This window comes from Stegastes partitus, unplaced genomic scaffold (genome assembly GCF_000690725.1).
Source record: "Stegastes partitus isolate 25-593 unplaced genomic scaffold, Stegastes_partitus-1.0.2 Scaffold1332, whole genome shotgun sequence".
In the NCBI taxonomy this organism is placed as follows: Eukaryota; Metazoa; Chordata; class Actinopteri; family Pomacentridae; genus Stegastes; species Stegastes partitus.
In genome coordinates this window covers 76,116-99,347 of record NW_007579063.1, presented here as the reverse complement: position 1 = coordinate 99,347, position 23,232 = coordinate 76,116, and the positions used below count along the sequence as shown (strand labels likewise).

The 23,232-nt window shown below is 41.5% G+C and overlaps 1 protein-coding gene across 1 annotated transcript; it reads left to right on the top strand.

Moving 5' to 3' along the window:
• ezh2 (enhancer of zeste 2 polycomb repressive complex 2 subunit) lies at window positions 1-20,869 on the top strand. Its single transcript, XM_008298612.1, has 19 exons — window positions 1-347; window positions 6,300-6,423; window positions 6,699-6,827; window positions 6,909-7,028; window positions 7,165-7,285; window positions 8,256-8,435; window positions 10,263-10,368; window positions 10,845-11,008; window positions 11,877-11,974; window positions 12,655-12,892; window positions 12,976-13,142; window positions 13,782-13,917; window positions 14,671-14,796; window positions 16,330-16,508; window positions 17,707-17,802; window positions 18,660-18,741; window positions 18,820-18,900; window positions 18,976-19,060; window positions 20,182-20,869. The coding sequence occupies exons 2-19, from the start codon at window positions 6,307-6,309 to the stop codon at window positions 20,240-20,242; spliced, it is 2,286 nt and encodes a 761-aa protein (XP_008296834.1). The 5' UTR covers window positions 1-347; window positions 6,300-6,306; the 3' UTR covers window positions 20,243-20,869.
• The last annotated feature ends 2,363 nt before the right edge of the window (window positions 20,870-23,232 follow it).

Genomic DNA, 23,232 nt, shown 5'->3' with positions numbered 1-23,232 from the left:
CGAGACGGTGAGCAGTTTGAACCGCGCCGAGGCGGAAATATTGAAACTGTTTATAGACAACGTGAAATTAAACCGCTCCGTTTACAAACACGGTGTTTCTGTGCCGGAGCCGGGCCTAAAGCGTGGGAACGGTAGCCTTTTCTGACTGTTTTCGGACTCTGCGTGCGTGAAGCCGGCTGTCGCGCAAAGTGAAGCGGCTCCCTCCTCCTGAGCTAACCGCTAACTAGCCACCGAGCTAACGTTCCAGCTAGCCGCTGCTAATCCCCAACACAAAGGACGACTTTGCCGGTGTTTGCCGTATCGATCCCGAATCGCTCCGTTGAATGAGGACGGATCCTCCTAGACAGGTGAGAGAAGCTGTCAAAGCCCCTGCTTGTGTTTATGGCGCTTTTTGTTGCGATTCAAATGGCCCGGGTTTGTTCTTGATGCTTTGTGGGAGCCTCAATCTTTGTTAGCTAGCTCACCGGGGTGTCGTGCCAAATGTTGTATCCCTGTCACAATTGGTTTCCCCCGTGAAAAGACAAACTTTTCTGTTGCGAAGTTCTTAAGAAGTAAACCTCTGTAACAGAGTAGAAACGAATTCTGCTGAAACAACCACCCTGTCCGTGTTTTGGACCCCGTAGAACCGGTTTAGTTGTGCGAGGGCAAGCACATTTTGAGGGGGTACAAACTTGGCAACGACGTCGGCAAGCTATCGTTAGCCTGGTTGTTGTTTGTAGCTAGCTGACCCTGGAAACTGGCTGCCACGCTTCTTATCAGTGTTGTTACACAACTACAACCATCTTCAGCACGATGTTGTGCTTTTTAGCAAGTTTGTTTTTTGTGTATATAAACTGCAAAAGCGATATTTTTTTTTTCAAGCAATGCGATTATTTAACTTTATTTGTCTTGACACAACACATTAACATCAGGATCAACATGCACTGAGCAAAAGTACAATTGCAGCGCGCAAATGGTATTTTAAAATGCTATTTCTGTTGCTGTGGCCAGAAAAGGGTTAACTTCAGCCAGCTGTGCTGAAAAACTTTTGACTTGTTCAACTGGTGACAAATTCTGGAGCGCAGAGCAGACTACATTTCAGTCAGGTGTGGTTTAAAAGGATAATGATCGGACAGTGTGGTGAGTACACAGACACTCCTTTGACCAGTGAGTTTAAGAAAAAGAAGAAGAAGAAGAAAAAAACAGCTGTATCTCAATGACACCGTGCCACAGGTGACAAGAGAAAGTCGACTAACTTGTGGCATGCTGGATGCTGCATGTCTGTCAGGGCTGTCACCAGGCACTCGAATGTCTTCACCATCACTGTTTGTCATCTAAGAAATTGCAGACAGCATCATGTAACAGATGATCTGCCACATGACCATTTGTCAGCACCAGAGCACGGTAGCATCACATTTGGCTCATACATCAGCAACATCATTGGTGCGAACAACCAGAGAAAATCCTCTCAAAGTGTGAGGGATCGTCCAAGGGAAGCTGGTTTGAAATGTCAGAAAGGCTAGAAAGACACACGAAGGTCCTCTGCATTTTATTTTCAGCTTTACATAGCAAGGTGTTGTGATGGGCGTTGCCCAGGGGAACGCTATACTGGTGTAGATGTCATCAGGAAGTGGCTCATTGAGCAGGGATATGTTGTGGACCAAGAACATCTGCGTTTCAGCGATGGCAATCTAAATGACCGGGATGAAACCCCCACAGTTGTGGCTATCTCGCTCATTCGCCACCAGTACTCGACGTTTCAACCAGACGACTCGTGTTCTCATGTAGCCAGAGGCTTTCTTGTCCCTCTAGCAGCTGAAAACGTTCAGTCCTACCTCCTACCATGTCCAGACAGACCAGCATCTGAGTGACACTCTGGATTCCCGACAGCATCCCAAAATGTCTGCCAGTGCCACCAAGCCTCTCAGGAAGAGGAGGACAACGCAGCACAAGCATGTCTGGTCTATTCTCCCACTGTGTTTTCAAAAAATTCTGCACACTCAGTCGTGCATTGGACAAACAAATACTTCTTCGATGTTAAAAGAAATGGATGAAATTTAATAAATGGAGTTACAAGGATACTTTATAAAGTTCTGGCTCACCCTGAAACTGCCATTTTGGGGCATGAGTGGGTACTATAAAGCCTTATATGACTGTCCACAAAAACTCAAATGTTTGAAGCAGTCAAGGAAAGAAGAGGAAAGCTTCAGTGTGGCTCTAGAACGTCTGGATGCGTCTGACCACACAGGTACAGGTGGCAGAAGCAGCCAAATGTGACTTTGAACTGTTCCTTGATAAACTTATTCACCCAACCTGCATCTTCTGACCTCTGTCTATTCCCCAAACTGAAATCCAACTTGTATGGTCACCATTTTCAGAGTGATGAAGAAGTTATGCATGTTGTTGAGGAGAATCTGGAGGCTAAAGATGTGACCTTCTTCACGAAGCTTGAACATCAGTAGATGGAGTGCATTGAAGTTAAAGGAGACTGCATTGAAAAATAATGCAGTAACAAGCTTTCTCCTGTGGTTTTTTATTGAAAAGGCCAGGAACGTTTAGAAATATTTTCATAACAACACATCACAACATGAAAGTGACCCAACTTCCCCAAACCACTTAGCCAAAGAAAGCAGACTGTTGAGGGTTTTTTTTCAGTATGAATATTTCTGTGCAGTATATTTACAGCTCTACGGAGTCAAAGTCTTCAAGGTGGACAGAAGCGAGGATAACAAAAACCAAACTCCACCTAAAGGAAACAAGACACCAAATCAAAATACAGAATATTACCCACCTGAATTAATGCCAGCGTCAAAATAGTATGGTGGTAATTTCAGGCATTTTGACACATCTGAAGTGCAGAGTAAAACTAGAAGCTCTGAGGGCTGCACTACGAAGAGAGATGAGAGGGTCGGCAGGAGTGTTGAGCCTCAAGTCAGAGTTTTCAGTGTCATGAAGGTGTCTCTCTTTTTACCTGCTAGATCTCCATGGTAACTGATGCTGTGGAGCTAGGTCTCCATGGTAACTGATGCTGTGGAGCTAGGTCTCCATGGTAACTGATGCTGTGGCGCTCACCTGGTCCAGAGCAGGTTCTGTTCAGAGTTTCAGATTGAAATCGGCTGTAAGAAGCGTCTCCCTTTAACCAGATCGTTTCCAGACGATTCTGTGTGAGCGATACAGATTCTCAGCTGAGAGAATAAGTTTTATCTGCAAACATGTCGCTCTGTACGTTACTACAACCACCGAATAAAGCCTTGTAGTTACAGTATCACGCGCTGGTTGTATCGCGTTGCCATGGAAACCTGCATGTATTCAGCTGGGGATGCAGAAATCACATAAATATGATTTTACGTTTGGCTCTGATTCGCTGTCAGGTCCGTTTACTCTGCTGGTACTGCAGCTGACCGAACACAGAACAGAAAACAGATTCTTCTGCTGGTATTTATTACAGAGAATATTCAGTCAGTAACTTTAATTTCACTTCAATCTGGCCAAAAACTAAAGTGATTTCCTGCATCGTGGGACAGTGTCAGAACTAAATGCACTTCTATACAAGATCAGGTTTAAATGTAAGAAGTTTAAAGTCAGTCAGAAACAATCAGCGGCATTGATCAGCAGAGAATAAATATATTGACATACAGTCAACAGTTTTCTACCAGCATTCCTGTCGGGCATCATTTGCAGCAGCAGAACTTTTTGCCGTCATACTTTTTTATATTCCTCATTGTTTCACATTAAAACCTGTCGACTGAAGCAGCTGCACACGATCGATTCATTTTGTGCAGAAGATGAATCACATGACGTGTTAAACGGCCACTTTTATGTAAACACGCTCAGAGTCTGAAGCAGAAAGTCTGAGTTAACGAAGAAAGCTGAAAACCACCTCCTGGTCCCTGATGTCTCTGGGTGGGGTTTTGGTTTTTGTGGAGCCGGCTTACACAAAGAAAGCCTGGACGTGTCAAACTTGCTTCGTAGTTCAGCCTTTGCTCTCTGTCTCTCTCTCAGGTAAAAAAAGACCAGCAATATTTAACCACCTGTCTAATTCTAAAACTTATAAGAACAGCATAGTTGACACATGAGCCAGGAAACCATATTAAAGAGGTGTTAGTTCACATTTCAGCCATTTTAAAGATATGTGATGCTGTTGAGTTGTGTTATGCTGTCAGAGGGTTTCCGCTGGGAGTTGACTGATTATTAAACCCAGTGAAACATATTTATAATACTTTTGCCGCTGATGCAGCCGCCTCTTTGTCTAGACCACTCCAGTCCAGTCGGTTTATCACCAGCAGAGTTGCAACTGTTGAATCTATTAGTTGTCAACTAAATCAATTGGCAACTATTTTGATAATTGCTTTGAGTAATTCTTTTAATGAAAAAATAGCTTTTTTCTGTGATTCCAGCCTCTTAAATGTGAAGGTTTTCTTTCCTCCTCTGTGATGATAAACTAAATATTTTTGGGTTTCGGACAAAACAAGACATTTAAGGCCGTTATCGTGAGCTTGAGGAAACAGTGATTGTCTTTTTTTTCTTTTTTTTCTGACATTCTCATCGACCAAACAGCTGATGGGATAAGAGAACAGTCAGTGAAAATAAACACTAGTTGCGGCCCGAATCAATGCTCAAACAGATCCTGTTAATTAAATGTGTAGAACATAAAATAACAAAAATATATCAGTAAAGTTTTGCTTTATTCTCAACTGCGACGCCTCCGCCGTGGTCTAATCAAGGCAGAATAAAACTTGTACAATCAATTAATAAAAACAAATTTAAATATTAAGAAAGACATGAACTTGTAAGATAAATCTCTAATATATGCAAATCCAAATATCACAGCCATCATGAGCTGCTAACACCATTAAACTCATGTACGTCTTGAGGTTTGCTGATAGTTGGGGTCAATATCAGCCCTGAAACAGACATATTTAGCTATTTTCCTAATTTTCCATTCATGGCATTTAGTTATCGATGGGAGTATTTCCTAAACCAGCTCCTGGATGCACCTCATTATCAGATCTTGCTGGCCAAAGCCTTTTAGAGCGACTGTCCACTTTTATGTGCGCATTTGGCCAAAATGCGGCGCTGCACGTCTCCACGACAGCCGCCTGATGTTTCTAATCTGAAGTTTGAGATCTGAGTTGGAGCTCTAACGCACGAATGCTGAAATGTACACGAGGAAGAAAAGACGCAAACGCATGGGTTTCCTGTTCAGAATCGCTCAGTCAAGTGCAGCTCTGGCAGCAGGAGTCAGGAAATCATGTCACCTGCGTCTGAACCGTGATAATAGAGGTGGTTTTCAATAAAGGTTCTGGGCGTTTTTCAAGCCACAGTGGTTCAAGATGTTTGAATCACGACCTGCTGTGAAGGAAAGATAAGAGATAGAATGGAATAAAATAGATAAGCAGATTAAATAATACATCTCCCATGAAAGTATCGACAGGTGAAGGGCAAAAAGGAAGTCCAACATTTATAAAAACAGAATAAGAAAGGAAACAATTAAGTAGTTTATGCATTAAATTGACTAATATATGTAAATATGTGATCAAATGGAGAAGTGAATAAATATAATGAGCTTTAAGCAGAGTTCTATGGAGAAGAGTGTTTGTGCGCTGGAGGTTCTGCATCATACCTGTGGTTTCCAAAATATAGCTGTGTTGTGTAACTGTCAAGCGAATTTGAAGCCAAAAAAGAAAAGGAAAAAAACAATGCACTTAGTTCATCTGCTTTGGAGTGAATAAACCAGGCTGCGTCACACGGCCAGCCACTACTAAATACCTAAAGGAGAAGAAAGCAGCAACGCTTCGGTGTCTAAAAGAGACGAGCGGTGAGAAATCTTCAGGAATTGTTTTTGAACCGGGTAAGTTGTAGCTGATGTTGGTCGTGTGAAGCAAACGGCAAAACTTCATATTTTAAATTCAAAAAAGTGATTTAAGCTGCCCGCTGACCTCCACGAGCGAGTACAAAAACGTCTTTTGTCAAAGTATTTTAACGTTTTTCTAATGTTGCGGCAACACATAACCTCCATGCTTACATCAGAACTACAGCTGAAACCAGAAATTCACATCCACCGTATAAAAAGACAGAAAACCTTTTTTTCTCACTGTCTGACATTATATCAAACTAAACTTTTCCTTTTTGTGAAATGGCGCAGAAGTGGGTGGTAGAAATGTTCTCGAGGTTTATGTCCGGACTGCAAAGTTACACAAAACAACAACAACAACAAAAAAAAAACTCGTCAATACACGAGACGCCGGCCGCGGTTTGTAGCGTTTGTTTGTTTTGAAGAGCTTCAGTTTCACCTCCGTCGTCTTTGTGTTTGGCTGCAGGTTCGTCATGGTGCTGACAGGGAAGCGCTCGGAGAAGGGTCCCGCCTGCTGGAAGAGGAGGGTGAAGTCCGAGTACATGAGGCTCCGGCAGCTGAAGCGCTTCAGACGGGCCGACGAGGTCAAGGTTGGTCCACACTCACACCTTCAGATGGGCGAAGAAGTCGAGTTGACGTCCGGTTTATATTAAAACAGTTTGAGATTTTTTTTTTTAGCTTTAAAGATGAGATAAAAACTTGTCTCAGAAAGAAAGAAATTATTTTGCCACATGTTTGCTTTTAAAAGTAGAGAAGCTGTAAGATATAAACACGAGACCTTACTGAAATATGTCCAGGATAGAAAAGTGAATTATGTTGCACATGAAAAGCTTCTTGAAAAGTTTTTCCCGCTCTTGGTTTGTAGAGCATGTTCAACACCAACCGTCAGAAAATCATGGAGCGAACTGACATTTTGAACCAGGAGTGGAAGACCAGGCGAATCCAGCCCGTCCACATCATGACGTCTGTCAGCTCCTTGAGAGGAACCCGAGAGGTGAGAACATTCGCGCTGTGTTTCGGTACGTTGGGAAACGGTGGAGGAGCTGCTCTGACTGGGCTTTTTCCTCCGCTGCAGTGCACCGTGGACAGCGGCTTCTCCGAGTTCCCCAGGCAGGTCATCCCCCTGAAGACTCTGAACGCCGTGGCCTCGGTCCCCGTCATGTACTCGTGGTCGCCGCTGCAGCAGAACTTCATGGTTTGTTTGAGCGGCTAGCGGCCAAAACTGATCTTTACAGGGTTCATTTAGTTTTGTTGTAGAAGCGAAACGATGGCGCGAGCTGGCTCGTCGCGCGGTAAGTCGGGTTGGTTTCACTCTGTATGTTTTGCTTCAGGTGGAGGATGAGACGGTGCTTCACAACATTCCCTACATGGGAGACGAGATCCTGGACCAGGACGGTACTTTCATAGAAGAGCTCATCAAGAACTACGACGGCAAAGTCCACGGAGACCGAGGTGAGAGTCACTGGATGTACCGATATTCTCTATAAGAACCAAATAGATTTTTGTTGCATCTGTAAATCCTGTTCCTAGGCTGAAAATAGCACAAAATGAGCCCCTAAAGTAAATGTTTGACAGTTTGACCCTAACAACCTACATTCATTTTAAATCAACCTGAAGAGCCAGTTTGGTTATTTTGTGCTAGAACGAAAAGAAAAAACTAAACCAGTTTATTCATTGTTACAAAATGGAGAAAACCTGGAATCCCCATTGACTACATTTTACATTTTACATTGACTACAACAGTTACTGATACTGGGAGGGGGGGAAAGCTGTGAGCACTACCTGCAGTTCAGCCGACAAGTCCCAGAACTTTTGTCTGTTGGGCCGAGCGTTTACCTGCCGCCATGTTAGACTAAATAAAGCTGGTATTCGCAGCAGGTTAAGACAACCTGGTTCTTTTGTACTGAAATAAATGGGATTGTTACGGGAGTATTTATTTCACAAAAATGAAGAAAAACTGGGACCCACATGTGCAGCATTTTTGCAGTTCAGCCCCAAAATCCCCAAATTTTAGCCATGTGAGTTTTGTCAGTAGTGACTTCTCAGGCTGCAGAGTTTTTATTTTTATTTTTTACAGACTTTGTTTACCTGCAGCCTTATTAGACTAATTGAATTCTAAACCAACAGCAGGCTAAGTCATGTGAACCTGGTTATTTTATACTAAAATAAAGATTTTTTTAAATTATTTGAATCAACACATACAACGTTACGAGTTCATCGTCCCCGAATCACTCGTGGCTTCTCAGTATTTTTTAGTTTTAACAGAATCTGCTGACAGTTTATTTGATTTTTTCGCAAATGTTTAAGAGAGACGTGTAGAAATCTCACAATTTTACGCTCAGGTTTAGTTCCAAGCTGCTCACCATTCGCTCCCTTTTTTTTTCCGCCCTCCCTTGCTCTCATACGTCGTCGTGTTTTGCAGAGTGCGGCTTCATCAACGACGAGATCTTCGTGGAGCTGGTCAGCGCTCTGGCACAGTACAGCGACAACGAGGATGACGAGGAGGAGGAAGAGCAGGACTTCAAGGTGGACAAGATGGACATGTGTGACGGCAAGGACCATCCGGAGGACAGCCGCAAGGACGGGCTGGTCAACAGCGACGGTGACGTTGTGGCGGCTTCGTTCTTGTTGCTCAGTCGTGTAGGGCAGCGGTTCTCAAACTTGTTGAGCCACGACCCCCCATAAGTTTGTGTTCGTGAATTTTTAACATCTCATGAGTAATAACTTTGCTGTTTGTGCATTAATGCCTTAAAACTTAATGCGTTAATCCCACAGATTCATCTCTTTGCATTAACACGTTCATTTTCTTTTGAATGAATGAAAAACAAGCTGCAGCTGGTGGTGCTTCGGGCTAAATGCCAGCAGTTAGATGCTAGCGTTTCATTTATTTGGAAGAGGACAGTGCATATTAATGAACACATACAGCGCAGTGACTTTGTGTAAATATGTCAGATTTAGCTTAAAATCATCCGTAGGCCTCGTTAGTAGTAAAATAATACATGCTTTGTTTCATATTAGTCATAACACAATCTTAAAAGGTGCACGAACAAAAGTTAACACCACAATAAATAAAACTTTCGTCTAAAAAACAATTAGACAGATTTAGGTTTCATACGTGCTCACAGGTTTGATTAACCGGATATAAGGTAGAACATTGTCCAACCCCAGCAGGAAGTCTGTCCAGCGTTTACAAGCCCTGACAGACAAAGAGTTCAGGAGGTGGGGGGGACATGGTATTCATAAATGAGAGCTTAAAGCCCTGCTTCAGAGGACACAAGTCTTGGTCAGAATCTAGAATAATTTGGACTGCCGTTTGATTATTTCTGTCTACATGTCTGATTTAGAAGAGAACTTTTCTACGTTCATCTTTAGCGTTGACTGATCGGGTGGCGCTGTGGGTGCGACGCTGACCGGGATCACAGAGTAGTACGTTTATTTATTTGATCCAAAATCGGACGTCAAAAGCGATGCGTGCGTTCGATGCAGAATATCGGCGCTACTCATCGGTCGACTTGGTTTGATGTTGTGAGCGTGTTTGATTTTAGTTCAGAACAAAGTGCTTAAACGTGCTGAACATCAACTCGCACAGATAAACCGACTAGAGACTGTGACACACACCTTCAGCTAAAACCTTGAATATTAAGTCGCTGTTTGCCGCTCAGATGTTAATTTAAATTTCCTTTTTAAAAAACTGAGATTTTGAGTGGATTTAGTTGTTGTCTATTAGCTGCAGGTGTCCACGTTGGAACATGAGATATTTACACACAAAGATTTAAACTTTTAAATACGTACCGTAAATGCTTTTGTTCCGAGCAGCGCCTGTAACACGGCTGGTTAAGAAAATAAAAACTACAGCAGCCTACCAGCAAAAGTCATTGATCGCTATCTTCATCTTCCTCCTGCGCACTAAAACCACTAAAGTCTTCAGTGTCAGAGTTGAACAGCCTCAGAATTCCTTCGACACACACTTCCTTAACGTTGCTTCCGTCTTGAGGCAAATTTGTAAAAAATCCATAAATTAGCCGCATCGTTGTTCAAAGCGTGTGAAAAAAGTAGCCGCTTATAGTCCAGACATTACGGTAATGTTGAAGTGCGGTTAGAGCACATTTGCTCAAACGACGTCCTCGAGCAGGTCTTCTTTTTGCTTTTAGACTAGAAAAAACACCCCAACATTACTGCTGATGTAAGATTAGTTCTGTTATCTGTGAAATCCGTCACCACACACTGATGTTTACGGATTTGGGGCAGCGTGAAAATAAATCGCACACATGAAACTTTTACGAAGAGGTAAGCATGCGATCATTTCCTTCACGACTGAGCAACATTTTGATGCTTTGAGTCTTTTTCCCCCCACAGGCTTTAGTGACACGAGAAAGTAGGGTGTTGTGCACTGATGGAAAGCATGTGTCCGTGTGTGTGTCGTCTCCAGGCCGAAGCAACAACGACGCCAGCAAGAAGTTTCCGTCCGACAAGATTTTCGAAGCCATCTCCTCCATGTTCCCCGACAAGGGCTCCACCGAGGAGCTCAAAGAGAAGTTAGTGGGATTGTTTGTGTGCGAGTGTGTTGATGCGACAGCAGTGGAATTAATTTGTAGGATCACAAAATGCCAAAAAACAAAAACAGAAGAAAGGTTTGCACACTGTTAGGCTCCACAGAAATACAGTCGTGACTCGATAATCCGACACTAAATGGAAAACCTTCCTTTACGACGGATTGTCAAGAGGTCGAGATACAAGGAGGGCTTGATGCTGGAAGGCTCATTTGAAAAATTAGAAATGTGAAGAAGAAGGAGAAGATCACAGCACACTCCTGCCAGATGTTTCCTCTTTATGTTAAACGTGTCTGCTTGAGTAATTAGCGCACTCAATGAAAAGCATTAACGCAGAGTTTTTACAGGCAGCTGAGTGAGATGAATGAAGTCAGCTGAAGCCCCGATGCGTCTGTTTCTGCCAGAGTTTTGTCTCTAAACCCGTGACTTGAGGCAGCTTCTGTTTCGTTTTTGTGTTTCAGGTACAAGGAGTTGACGGAGCAGCAGCTTCCCGGTGCGCTGCCGCCCGAGTGCACGCCGAACATCGACGGCCCGAACGCTCGCTCGGTGCAGCGCGAGCAGAGTCTGCACTCCTTCCACACTCTGTTCTGCAGGCGCTGCTTCAAATACGACTGCTTCCTCCACCGTTAGTGCACACAGACAGTCAAAATCCACTCAAATGAGCCGACTGGAGGCACTTAAGTCTGACGTTTCCAGGTTGTGAACTCAGATGTGACTTAATTCTCATTTGAGGCGACGTTTCGCTTCCACAAGCGACGAACGACAGGCGTGTAGAGTAGTGGTTTTTATCCTGTCCTGTTAAAACACCCGACTGTGTCCAAGACCAACCTTCTGCTGATGGTTTTAGGTTTTCCTGAAGAACGTGGAGGTAATCCTCCTTCTTCGTTATTCCATTTACTTTGTGTACAGCTCCAGTTCCCCAGAGCATGATACTGCCACCTCCATGCTTGATGGTAGGTTTGGTGTTTTGTTTTGTTTTTTAAATAAATAGCATTTGCATGTTGGCGATGACGGTTATCTTCAATCAGGTCTCTTTATGCTTCACGAGACTATTTTTCTGAGTTTTATAAATTCACTAAAATGACACAAACATGCAGTGTTTAGAGGTTGTTTATATTTCTGTGTAATAATTTTGCATAACGAGCATTTTTTGCCTGTTTTAATGTTTGATAAAGGATAATTAGACGTGTTAAAACAAAAACATTTCCTGTAAATATGGCTGAAGCACGTTAGAATCCAAATCCTGCAGAAATCAGAATCAGAAACACGTCACTGGTCGTGTTGCATTTGCTCCTGTTCAAGTCCAACAGTGCAGAATATAAAGATGAACACAAGTAGGAGAGCTTGACCTGAAAATGCAAACACAAGCTATGCCACTTTTGGTCCTTATTTGATCCGATGCCAGTCGGTTCGGTGCCAGCTCTCGGTAAATAAGTCAACAGCGTCAAATAATTTCAGTCTCACCTCTAGCATTTTTGTTTTCCGTCCTTTAGCTTTCCATGCAACTCCAAACACCTATAAGCGCAAGAACCTGGAGAACCTGGTGGACAGTAAACCCTGCGGCATCGACTGCTACATGTACCTGGTGCAGGTGAGTCGAGCTCCTGGAGGAGTCGCTTGATATCGCTGCAGTGATGCTTGTTAACTTCTTGGCTTCTACTGTTTGATGTTAAACAAAATCCCGTCAGGATGAGATCAGGATTTATCGATCCCACAGTGTTACAGCAACAAAGAGCAAAACATTCGTAGAAAATGGAAATAAACAAGAAAATTATACAAGATTCTTTAAAGGTAGGAATTCAGATATTGGAAAATAATTAAATTACACATATTTCTACATTAAAAAATGATGATGTTGCTCAGATTATTCCATGAGTACAAAAAATACTGATTTCACAGAGTTTTCCTTAAATTGGAAATGCTGATATTTTACAGATTTTATTTGTATTTTACAGATTTTATTATGTTTTGCAGATAGTTTCTTTAGTAGAAGCAGAGCATCCTGCTATTGTCCTGGTAGAGTTTATATTTTACAGGTTTTGTCTATAATTCACAGATTCTTCTATAAGTTAAAATTACTACGATTGCATAGATCTTTGTATTTGGTGAAGGTTGTAGTTTTTAAACGTATAAAACCTTCATGACGCTGAGCTTTGAGCTGAAGCTGCTCCACAGTGAAATGTTTGTCCGTGTCTGTTTTGTTGTGTTCAGTGTTCAAACTGTGATCTGATGCGACTGACGTGTGTTGACATCACTGCTGTGTTTGCCCAGGACGGGATGGTGAGGGAGTATCCCGCCGGCGTGGTTGCCGAGCGCGCTAAGACGCCCTCCAAACGCACGGTGGGCCGTCGCCGCGGGCGACTGCCCAACAGCAGCAGCCGGCCCAGCACCCCCACCGTTTCCTCGGAAACCAAAGACACAGACAGCGACCGCGAGGGCAGCAAAGAGGACGAGCGGGACAACGACAAGGACGACGAGGACAAGAAGGACGAGACGACCAGCAGCTCAGGTACAAATCCACCAAACTTCTGTTTAACGCCGCGTCAAGCGGAGTAACGATAACGAAACCGTGATGGTCCGATGTGTGCACAGAGGGCAACTCTCGGTGTCAGACTCCGGTGAAGATGAAGCTGACCGGCGAGGCCGAGGCGGTGGACTGGAGCGGCGCCGAAGCTTCTCTCTTCAGGGTTCTCATCGGGACGTACTACGACAACTACTGCGCCATCGCAAGACTCATCGGCACCAAGACCTGCAGACAGGTGAGGCTTCTAGTCGGGGACCAGAAGGAGACGACGATGGCGTCGGTTTACGTTTTGAGGGTTGTAGTTCTGGTTTACTCCGTTTTTTTTTTAAGCTATTTGTTAAAATCACCGACAACACTGACCCAAAGAAACACATTTATTTAAAACTCACTGAAATGAAAAACAAAGAGGACAGACTGGGACGTATCCAGCTTGTCTGGACTCTTACTTTATTTAAACCTGAATGTTTTTACGCCATTGTTCAACATTTCAGTGTCATAGCAGACAAAGATGAGGCACACAACATTAAATTGCTTCTGTTTTTCTTCTTTTAAAAGTGGACCATGTTTTCACAGATCATTCCTGTCTGGCACCATTAGCAGCAGCAGAACTTTTTACCCTCATAAATGTTTGTGTTCCTCATTGTTCTGCATTAAAACCTGTCGACTGAAGCAGCTGCACTTGATGTTAAACGCCAACTTTAATGTGATCGAACACAGAGTCTGAAGCAGAGCAGAAAGTTGAAAATCTGGTTCCTGGTATCTCTGAGTGGGCTTCTCGTTTTTGTCAACTTACACAAAGAAAGCCTGGACGTGTGGACCTCCGTCGGTCCGGCCTGTAGATGACGGTTGGCCTGATGTGTTCTCTTCACCACAGGTTTACGAGTTCAGGGTGAAGGAGTCGAGCATCATCGCTCGGGCGCCGGCTGAGGACGAGGACACGCCGCCCAGAAAGAAGAAGAGGAAACACAGGCTGTGGGCCACTCACTGCAGGAAGATCCAGCTAAAGAAAGGTCCGAAATCCACCAGAAACGCACCAGAACTGGGCTGACTGCGGTCCGAGTCTAGAGAAGAACCCACTGGTGCTTCTTACACTGTAGAGATTCACGTTGATCCGCCTCCTGACTGAACCGGAATCTGTTTCAGGTTCTTGTTCTGGAGGTTCGGTCCAGATTGTTTGATTTAAAAATTTGGAACTGAAAACAAACAAACAGTGAAAAAGAGGCAGATGTCTGTAAAACTGTGATATTTAAATTATGTCCCGCCCACAGTGCTCCCTGATTGGTCACATGTCACCAGTAGCAGCCAATCAATGCTGAAGGATAAATGTGGAAAAGTTCTGTTGTTTAAAAATGCAAAACAAATGTGTGTGTTAGTTCTGGTCCGATGGATTCAACAATAAACTGACGACCTAAAAGCGAGAGTGCCAGAAAAAATACACAAAACACAGCAATGTTCACAAACGGTTAAAATAAACAGCAAGTAGCCGTCAGAAAGCATATTTTTAGCTGATTTAAATACAATAAAACGGCAAACTTTTTACTTTTGCATATTACTCAAATGTAAATTAATACTTTTTTTTCTGTTTTTATGAGATAATTTGTGTAATTTAACAATTAACCATGTTTTGAAACCATTTTCAGGCCTTAATATATATAATTCTGCTTTCACATAACAGTAATTATATCTAATAATATAAAATGATTATTATTTTACTGATTTAAATACAGTAAAAACTATTTTTTGCTCTTTACTTCCTCCCGCAGATGGCTCATCCAATCACGTCTACAACTACCAGCCATGTGACCACCCGCGGCAGCCGTGCGACTCCTCGTGTCCCTGCGTCACGGCGCAGAACTTCTGCGAGAAGTTCTGCCAGTGCAGCTCCGAGTGTAAGAACGCTGACTTTACATCATCGAGCTCTTTAAAATACAGAAAAGTCAAATCATGCAGTGAAGGTCTCTGTTTACTCATTTAATGGCATGTGGATTAATGGCAGCTAATGGAGATCAAATAGGAAATTCTTGGTGTCAGATATTCCCCAGAAAATGTACAAAACGTGGGAATAAATGCCGACAGCAGTGAGATACCAGCAGGATGTCGTGCTGAGAATAAACAGAAGCAGAGAATTAATGCTGCACATGAACGTTAAATGTTGGAGATAAAACTCTGCACCTTAAATTCACGACTGAAACTGAGACAAATTCAATTAGTGCATTCGAAAGTGAAACACTGCACATTAACGGAAATCTTGCAAATAGGACTTTAAATATTGCACAAAAAATTCAAACATTACACCTGATATTAAAATATTGCACATTTTACCGAAATGTCACATTAAATTGGAATGTTTTGCATTAAATTAAAATATTTGGAATAAAAAGAAAAAGGTCACAACAAATGAGAATATGTTTTTAATTACAATTGAAATATCACTGGCTAAATTTAAATATTAGAAATTAAAATATTGCACAAGAAAGTGAAATATTTTAACTGGCAATAAAATATTTAACACATGAAATTGGAATATTTTACATTAAATTAAAAATATTTGCAATAAAAAGCAAATGTGCCAAATTAAATTTAAATATTTAGAATTAAAATTGAAATATTACTAAATTTAAATATTGCATCTTTTACTGAAATTCAACATGAAACTGGAACATTTCATATTACATTAGCACATTTGCAATATAAAATATGTCCAATTAAATTTAAATATTTTTAATTAAAATTGAAATATTACTAAAATAATTTAAATATTGCAGATTATGCTGAAATTTAAATATTGCACATTTAATCGAAATATTTTACATGAAAATAAAATATTGCACGTTATACTAAAACGTAATTAACTTTTTTAAAGGTAAATATTTTACTTTAATGTAAAATATTTGTGATAAAAAAAGAAATATTCCAAATTTAATTGAAATATTCTTAATTAAAATTTAAATGCTGCACATTATACCAAAAGATAATTTATTTTTTTAAAGATAAATAATTTTACAGTAAATTGAAATATTTGCAATTAAAACTGAAATATTACAAAGTTGAAATATTGCACATATTATATATATTAACTGAAAATAAAATATATTGCACATTTTGCTAAACAGTTTTCAGAAATACATCAAATTAAATTGAAATATGTTTAATTAAAATCAAAATATTACTAAATTTAAATCTTGCACATTATTCTGAAATGAAAATATTTTACATTATTCTTAAATATGATGCATTAAGTTTAGATATTGCACCTAGAATTTTAATATTTCACATGAAAATAAAACTGGTGCCAAACAAGCCACTGAGAAACGTTGCAGACACGTGATGACGCAGCCGATGATGTCGTCGTTTGGACCGAAGCTTCCCAGACGGAACCGCAGCTTCACTAACGGCCGACCCGCTCTCGTGTGCGTCTGCAGGTCAGAACCGTTTTCCAGGTTGCCGGTGCAAAGCCCAGTGCAACACCAAACAGTGTCCCTGCTACCTGGCGGTCCGTGAGTGCGACCCGGACCTCTGCCTGACCTGCGGCGCTGCGGACCACTGGGACAGCAAGAACGTGTCCTGCAAGAACTGCTCCATCCAGAGAGGAGCCAAGAAGGTAACGGACCGGAGCCACGTGGCGCCGCTCCTGACCGACACTCCTCATGATTTAAATACAGTAAACACAAACAACAATACTGTAGAGTCATGACAGAACTAATTACCATTTCTAGTTTTGTATTTATTTAGTTATTTACAGCCAACATGTAAATTAATTCTTTTTCCTTCAATTTAACAAATCAAATGCACATTTTTAGGCCTAAACATACAGACTTTAGCCCAAATAACAGCAAATATCTGTACAATGAGATTTTATTGACAATTTAAATACAGCAAAAAAATTCTTTAATTTTTTACAGTCCCAAAGTTAAAAAAAAAAGAACAAATTCTGTTCTTTTTTTTATTTTTTATAATTTAATAATTTTCCTGTGATTTTACTTGATATTTACTGTAATTTAACAAAACAAATGTACTTTTTTTTTTTAGGCCTTGACATACGTACTTCCCCCCAAATAACAGCAAATATCTGTAAAATTATTTTTTTTAAATTTAAATACAGTATAAAATATTACTCGGGAGAAATTTTTTTGAGGTCTAAATAGTTGTACTTTTACTTCCCGAATAACGGCAAATATCTGTAAAATTTGTAAAAAAAAAAAAAATAATTTTAAAAAAATTTTGGCTAATTTTAAAAGTGAATAAGGAACAAATGACCAATTTTTACAATTACGGATTTTTTTTACCTGAACTTTATTTACAGTTTTGTTTTTTGTTTTTTACAGTGAAAAAAAATGAGGGAAATTATTTACAGTTTTCCTAAATATTCACACTTTTTCCTTCAAATATCTGTCAAATATTTATATTTTTTGCTATTTTTAGTGCAATAAAAAATCATGTAATTGTTACGGTGCTAATGTCAGACAAAAATACCGTTCGACTAGATTCATTTTTTTACATTTTTATTTACAGCCAACATGTAAATCGGTGCTTCTCCCTGTGATTTTAGTGGATATAATATGGAATTATTGATCATTTCTCAGGCCTAAATGCCATTTCCTCCTAGTAAAACTATCTATGAAACAACAATAGCGTTTAATTTAAATCCAGTACAAAGTGCTGTAACATTTACACGCCTAGCAAAATCGATTTTTAACGTTTTTTTTATTACAATCAACTTGTGAATTAATATTTTTCCTGTGATTTTTACTGTAATTTAACAAAACAACATATATTCTTTTGATCGTGTTTCCTCTCAGCACCTGCTGCTGGCGCCGTCCGATGTGGCCGGCTGGGGCATCTTCATCAAAGAGCCGGTCCAGAAGAACGAGTTCATCTCCGAGTACTGTGGAGAGGTGAGAGCGCAGCGCGACAACGGTCACGACGGAGACCCACAACAGGACCAGAGGCATCACTCATGAGTTAATTAACGAGGATGACTGTTGACGACCCGATACCTCGACAGTGTTTGACTTAATGAGCAGTGTTTAGGATGTTTTTGTTTGTTTTACGTCCCTTTGTTCTGGATCTGGTTCTGGTTTGTGGTCGTTTTGTGCGTCTGAGGTCACTGTTTGCATTGAATTGGCATCCAGTTGTGTTTATTGTGCGACTCTTTTTACCTTCTTCTGTCCGTGTGTGTCGGTTTTCGTCTGTTTCTCGTCATTTTGCATCAGTTTGTGTTCATTTTGCATCTTTGTTCGGGTCTGTTTGTGGTCGTCTTGTGTCTCTTTGCAGCCGTTTTGCATGTAGCAGTGGTTTTACGTCTGTTAGCATCAGATTGTGTTCATTGTGTGTCTTTTTACTTGCTTCTGTCTCTCTGTGGTCCATTTTCACATCTTTCTCCTGTTTTTTGTGCGTCTTTGTCACTGTTTTGTGTCTCTTTGTGTTTGTTTTGAGTCATGTTTGTGCCTTTGTGGTCGTTTTGTGTCGCTTTTTTGGCCCTTTTGCATATATTTTTACTAAAATTGTCTTAAAAATCTTTTTTTTTTTTTAAAGTATTGTTTGACCAACTTAGCTGCCGGTTAATTTAATCGTTGTCTACTAATTGTCCAGAACAGACTTGTGACGCTCTGCACCGACTCCAAGCTGCTGTTTCTCAGACTTGTGATGAAAGTTGGGTGCAAAGCAAATGAAATCAGAAACTCTCGTGTTCTGGACACAGTGGGTCCACGAGTCGGGCCCAGACGAGTCAAAGCTGTTGTGCTGCTTGCAGATCATCTCGCAGGACGAAGCCGACCGCAGAGGGAAGGTCTACGACAAGTACATGTGCAGCTTCCTCTTCAACCTCAACAACGGTAAAAACCTTGAAACTCCGCCGCCTCCACGCCCGCGCTTGTTTTCGGTTTCAACGTTTAACGGCATTTGCTTTGCAGACTTTGTGGTGGACGCCACGAGGAAGGGCAACAAGATCCGCTTCGCCAACCACTCCGTCAACCCCAACTGCTATGCAAAAGGTAAGAGGCCAGCGTGCAGACGCCTCGGCGGCTCTGGTTCTGCAGGCGGCCCACTGACCAGCGTTTTGTCTGCAGTGATGATGGTGAACGGCGACCACAGGATAGGGATCTTCGCCAAGAGAGCCATCCAGACCGGAGAGGAGCTCTTCTTCGACTACAGGTCAGTGGGACGGAAACGCAGACGGACCAGAGGGATCCGTTGTTGCTCTGCATTTGGGTCTGTTCTTGGTTTGTGTCCATTTGTGGGTGTTTTGTGTGTCTCTTTGCAGCCATTTTGCATCCAGTAGTGGTCTGAAGAGGTGGTTTTCATTTTTGTTGGCACTGAATTAGCATCTAGTGTTAATTTTGCGTCTCTTTTTTCTCATTTGAGTCCATTTGTTGTCGTTTTGCATCAAGTAGTGGTCCTTTTGTGTGTCTTAGAGCTGGTTTTGTTTCTGTTGGCACTGAGTTAGCATCTCGTTGTGTTTGTTTTGCATCGTTTTTCTTGGTTTGTGTCTGTTTGTGGTCGTTTTGTGTCTTTTGCAGCCGTTTTGCATCCATCAGAGGTGGTTTTATTTGGTAAATTAGCGTCTGTTGTGTTCGTGTTGCGTCTCTTTGATCCATTTGTTCCTCGTTCTTCTCTTTTTTGTGGCTCTTGCTATTTGTTTAGAACAGTTTTGCGTGTCTTTGTGGTTGCATTGGTTTAGTTTTAGCCGGTTTTAATGTAATAGTGTTCCTTTTGTGTATTTTATCTGTTTGCACTGCACTATCTGTTTGCACTGAATTAGCATCTATTTGTGGTCATTTTGGGTCTTTCTTTCTTTTTTTGTAAATTTGGGTCAGGTTGTGGTTGTTTTGTGTTTCTTTTAAGAAGTTTTAATCTCTTTGTGATTCAAAAAAACTTCATTTGTCCCCAGGGGGGCAATTGAAAAGGCAGGAAGTGGTCATTTTGTGCGTCTCTGGGGTCACTTTGCATCTATTTTTTGTGCATTTTGCGTCGTCTTTTTTTCTTGTTTTGCTTCTATTTGTGATGATTCTGCATCTTTTTGCAGCCGTCCTACGTCTAGTCAGCTCTGCTTGCGTTCAGTTGGCATCTATTTGGGTCGTTTTGTGTCTTTCTGGTCCTTTTGTGGCAATTTTTGCATCTTTTCGTCGCTGTTTTGCCTCCTAGTGTTTGCTTCGAGTGTCTTTGCTGCTGAACGCGGGGTGCTGGCGGCTAGTTTGTTCCTGGGAGGCTGCTCATGTAGTTCCAACCATGTCGGCTCAGAAACAAACTGAACCTCGCCGGCGCTTGTGTTCCAGGTACAGCCAGGCTGACGCTCTGAAGTACGTGGGGATCGAGCGGGAGATGGAGATCGCCTGATCCGGACTTCTACCTCCTGCTGACCGACGACACAAAGGCCTTACACACAAACACACCCTCACTTCAGGAAATCCAGACGACTTGTCGAAAACGCTAGAAAGCTTCAGGAAAACTGGGAATATTTGAGTTTTTTGTCGCCTTTTTTTGATACCTTTCATATCTGTTTTTTAATTTTTCTTTCTCCTCTGTCGGGATTCATAAACCTTCCCTTGTGCTGAAGGTGCAGATCACCTACAAACTGACTTCTGTGTGTGTTTTGTTGTTGTTGTTTTTTTTTTTTTTTTAAAGTCTCTCCACGTGAAGTGTTCTGCAGCGAGAGGAGTCAAACCCGTCTGTCGTAAAACCGGCGTCTCACTTCGAAGCTTCAGGGACCAACAATCCTCCACCAGCTGCTCTCAGACGGACCGTTTGCGCTCCTCCTCCGCTGCCGCTCGGTCGTCGCGTTGTGTGTTTTCTACAGTGTGATCTGAACCCGACACACCCTCCTCAGAGTGCCACATCACTGTCTGTCTGTACGACACGAGGGCGTCCACGAGGCAGCGGCGCCACGGCGGCGGCAGCAACAGCCTCCAGCTTCCAGCGCCTTGATCTGGATTTAATCTGGATTAAACACACAAAAGAAAAGTGCATCTTCTGGGTTTTACTCAAATGCTTCGTTCATGTAAATCTTATAAATACGTCCAGAACCGTGTGCTGCTGTTAGTCATCACGTCAGCGGCTTCATTCACCAGCAGCCGTTTTAGTCATTTCATTCATATTTTCTGGTTTCTTTTTAGTTTTTATCCCCAAAAAGCTCAACATTGTGGACAAAACGTTTGACATTTTTCTTATATTTTAAAGACCAGACGACTAATTAACAACTGAAAACGATCATCTGCGGCTCTGATGTAGGGAGGAGACGGCGGTTTTTGGATTATTTCATATGTACGTAGACTTTCTGAATATCACGTCTTTTGGCTTTTTTGGATCCGATTCATCAGTTTTAAAGGAAAAAAAGTCTGAATTCTCGGATTCTGGCTTCTTAAATGTGAATATTTTCTGGTTTCTTTTCATTTTTATCCCAGAAAACTGAATATTTTTGGTTTGTGGACAAAACATTTGACCTTTTTTTTTGTTGTTTGTTTGTTTTTTAAACCAAAGAACTAATCGGCGGCATTTCGCAGCTCTGACGTCCAACAACGATGAAAACAAAACACCTTTTATCAGTCAGCTGTGAAATTAACCAGCAGCTGCTTTGAACCGCTCAAACGCTTCGTCTTTCTTTTCTGTTTTGCGTTTTTTCAGCTAAAATTGTTTAAAATAAATTGTAAAAGATAAAAAGACCTTTCTCACACTACAATCGTGACTCGTATCGAATTATGGGTCAAAATCTTGGACAAATCCGGCTGCAGTTTGGGACAAATGAAAAAAAAAGCTCAATATCGGGAGTTTAAACTTTGCTTCACGACACAAACCAAGACACCTGAACGCATCACGCTGGGATTCACTGACAGAGAACAGAAAACACACCAAATGTTTGATTGATGAAATATCAGAAAACTTCTGGTTTAGTTTGACAGAAAATCAAACGCCTGGTTTTCACAGAAACAAACAAACGCAGTCGCCTTTACCTTCAGTCTAACTTCTGCTTTTGTGTCCGAACTGTAAGAAGACGGACGTTTATTTACGGTTCTGAAACGAGATGAGCAGGGTTTTGTTAAAGCAGGAGAAGTTTGTGTTTTTAATGTGAAAATGTTCACATTTTGGCTCCAGAAAACTGATTTTCAGCCTCGTTTTTGCTCAAGATTGCAGCTGTTTTTAGTGAAATTTCAGTTTTTTCATCTTCTAGATGTTCACTTTCGGCTCTGAAAAGAAAAAAGACGCATCAGGTTCATGTTAAAACGAGATTATTTTTCAAGATTTATCAAAACAACGTCTGTCGTGTTGAAAGTCTTTGAGAATCCTCATCAAATTCACCATGAAGTTGAACCTGAGCTTTAAATTTTCCACCTTATAACTGTAAGCTCTGGTGTTGTAATGTGAAAAGAGTCACGTTTAAACGAGATGAACAGGGTTTTGTTCAAACCTGGTCAGTTTGTGTGTTTTTAATGTGAAAGTATCTCGTTAGAACGGGAACATTTTCACATTTTGGCTCCAGAAAACTGATTTTCAGCCTCGTTTTTGCTCAAACTTGCAGCTATTTGCAGTGAAATGACATCTTCTAGACGCTTCATGTGAACATGCGTCGTTAGAACCTGAAACCTTCCACGCTGTCTATGTGAAGCCGATGCCTTTGGGCTCCTCGTTTTTGGCTCAAAGTCTCTCTTTCTTCCGTCAGAGCTGCAGACGTTCACTCACTTCTTTGTCATTTAATCCTGAGAAAACCAGAAAACGAATCACCAGCCACCTTCCCGCCCGGCTGCTGCTGCTGCTGCTGCTGCTGTTGCCGCCGTGGTGGCTGCTTCGTGCCTCTGCTTCAGGTGCTAAAACGTGAACAAACACAAACTAAAACAAACCACCAGCACAAACTCTGGGATCCTCTGGACAGACGAAGGCTTCCCTTCATGCTCCCCTCATGATTCGCCCTCTCTGCCGTCGCTGGGCCAAAGTTTTCCCAGAATCCCTCAGAAGCAGCTTCATTTTTTAAAATCGACTGTCGGAGCCGCAGTTTGTAGTTTTTGTCGAATTTGTGAGGAAACTTTAAAAGATTTTTGATTTGTCAGAATTCACGTCCGACCCCAGAACCGAGCTGAACTCATTCATCGGTCTTTGAATTTAGGCGTTCGTCTCTGAATCGCCCCTTAGCTGATAAGTAAAGTCATCTGAGTCGAATAGAAGTCTAAATTCTCTGATTCCAGCTGCTTAAAGTTCAACGTTTTCTGCTTTGTTTCCATCGTTTTTCCAGAAAACTGCTTAATTAACAATGAACTAAAAGAAAAAAGTCTAAGTTCTAAAGGTTTTCTGCCGTCGTTTGTCCTCTGTGACGGTAAACTGAACAAAACATAATCTTT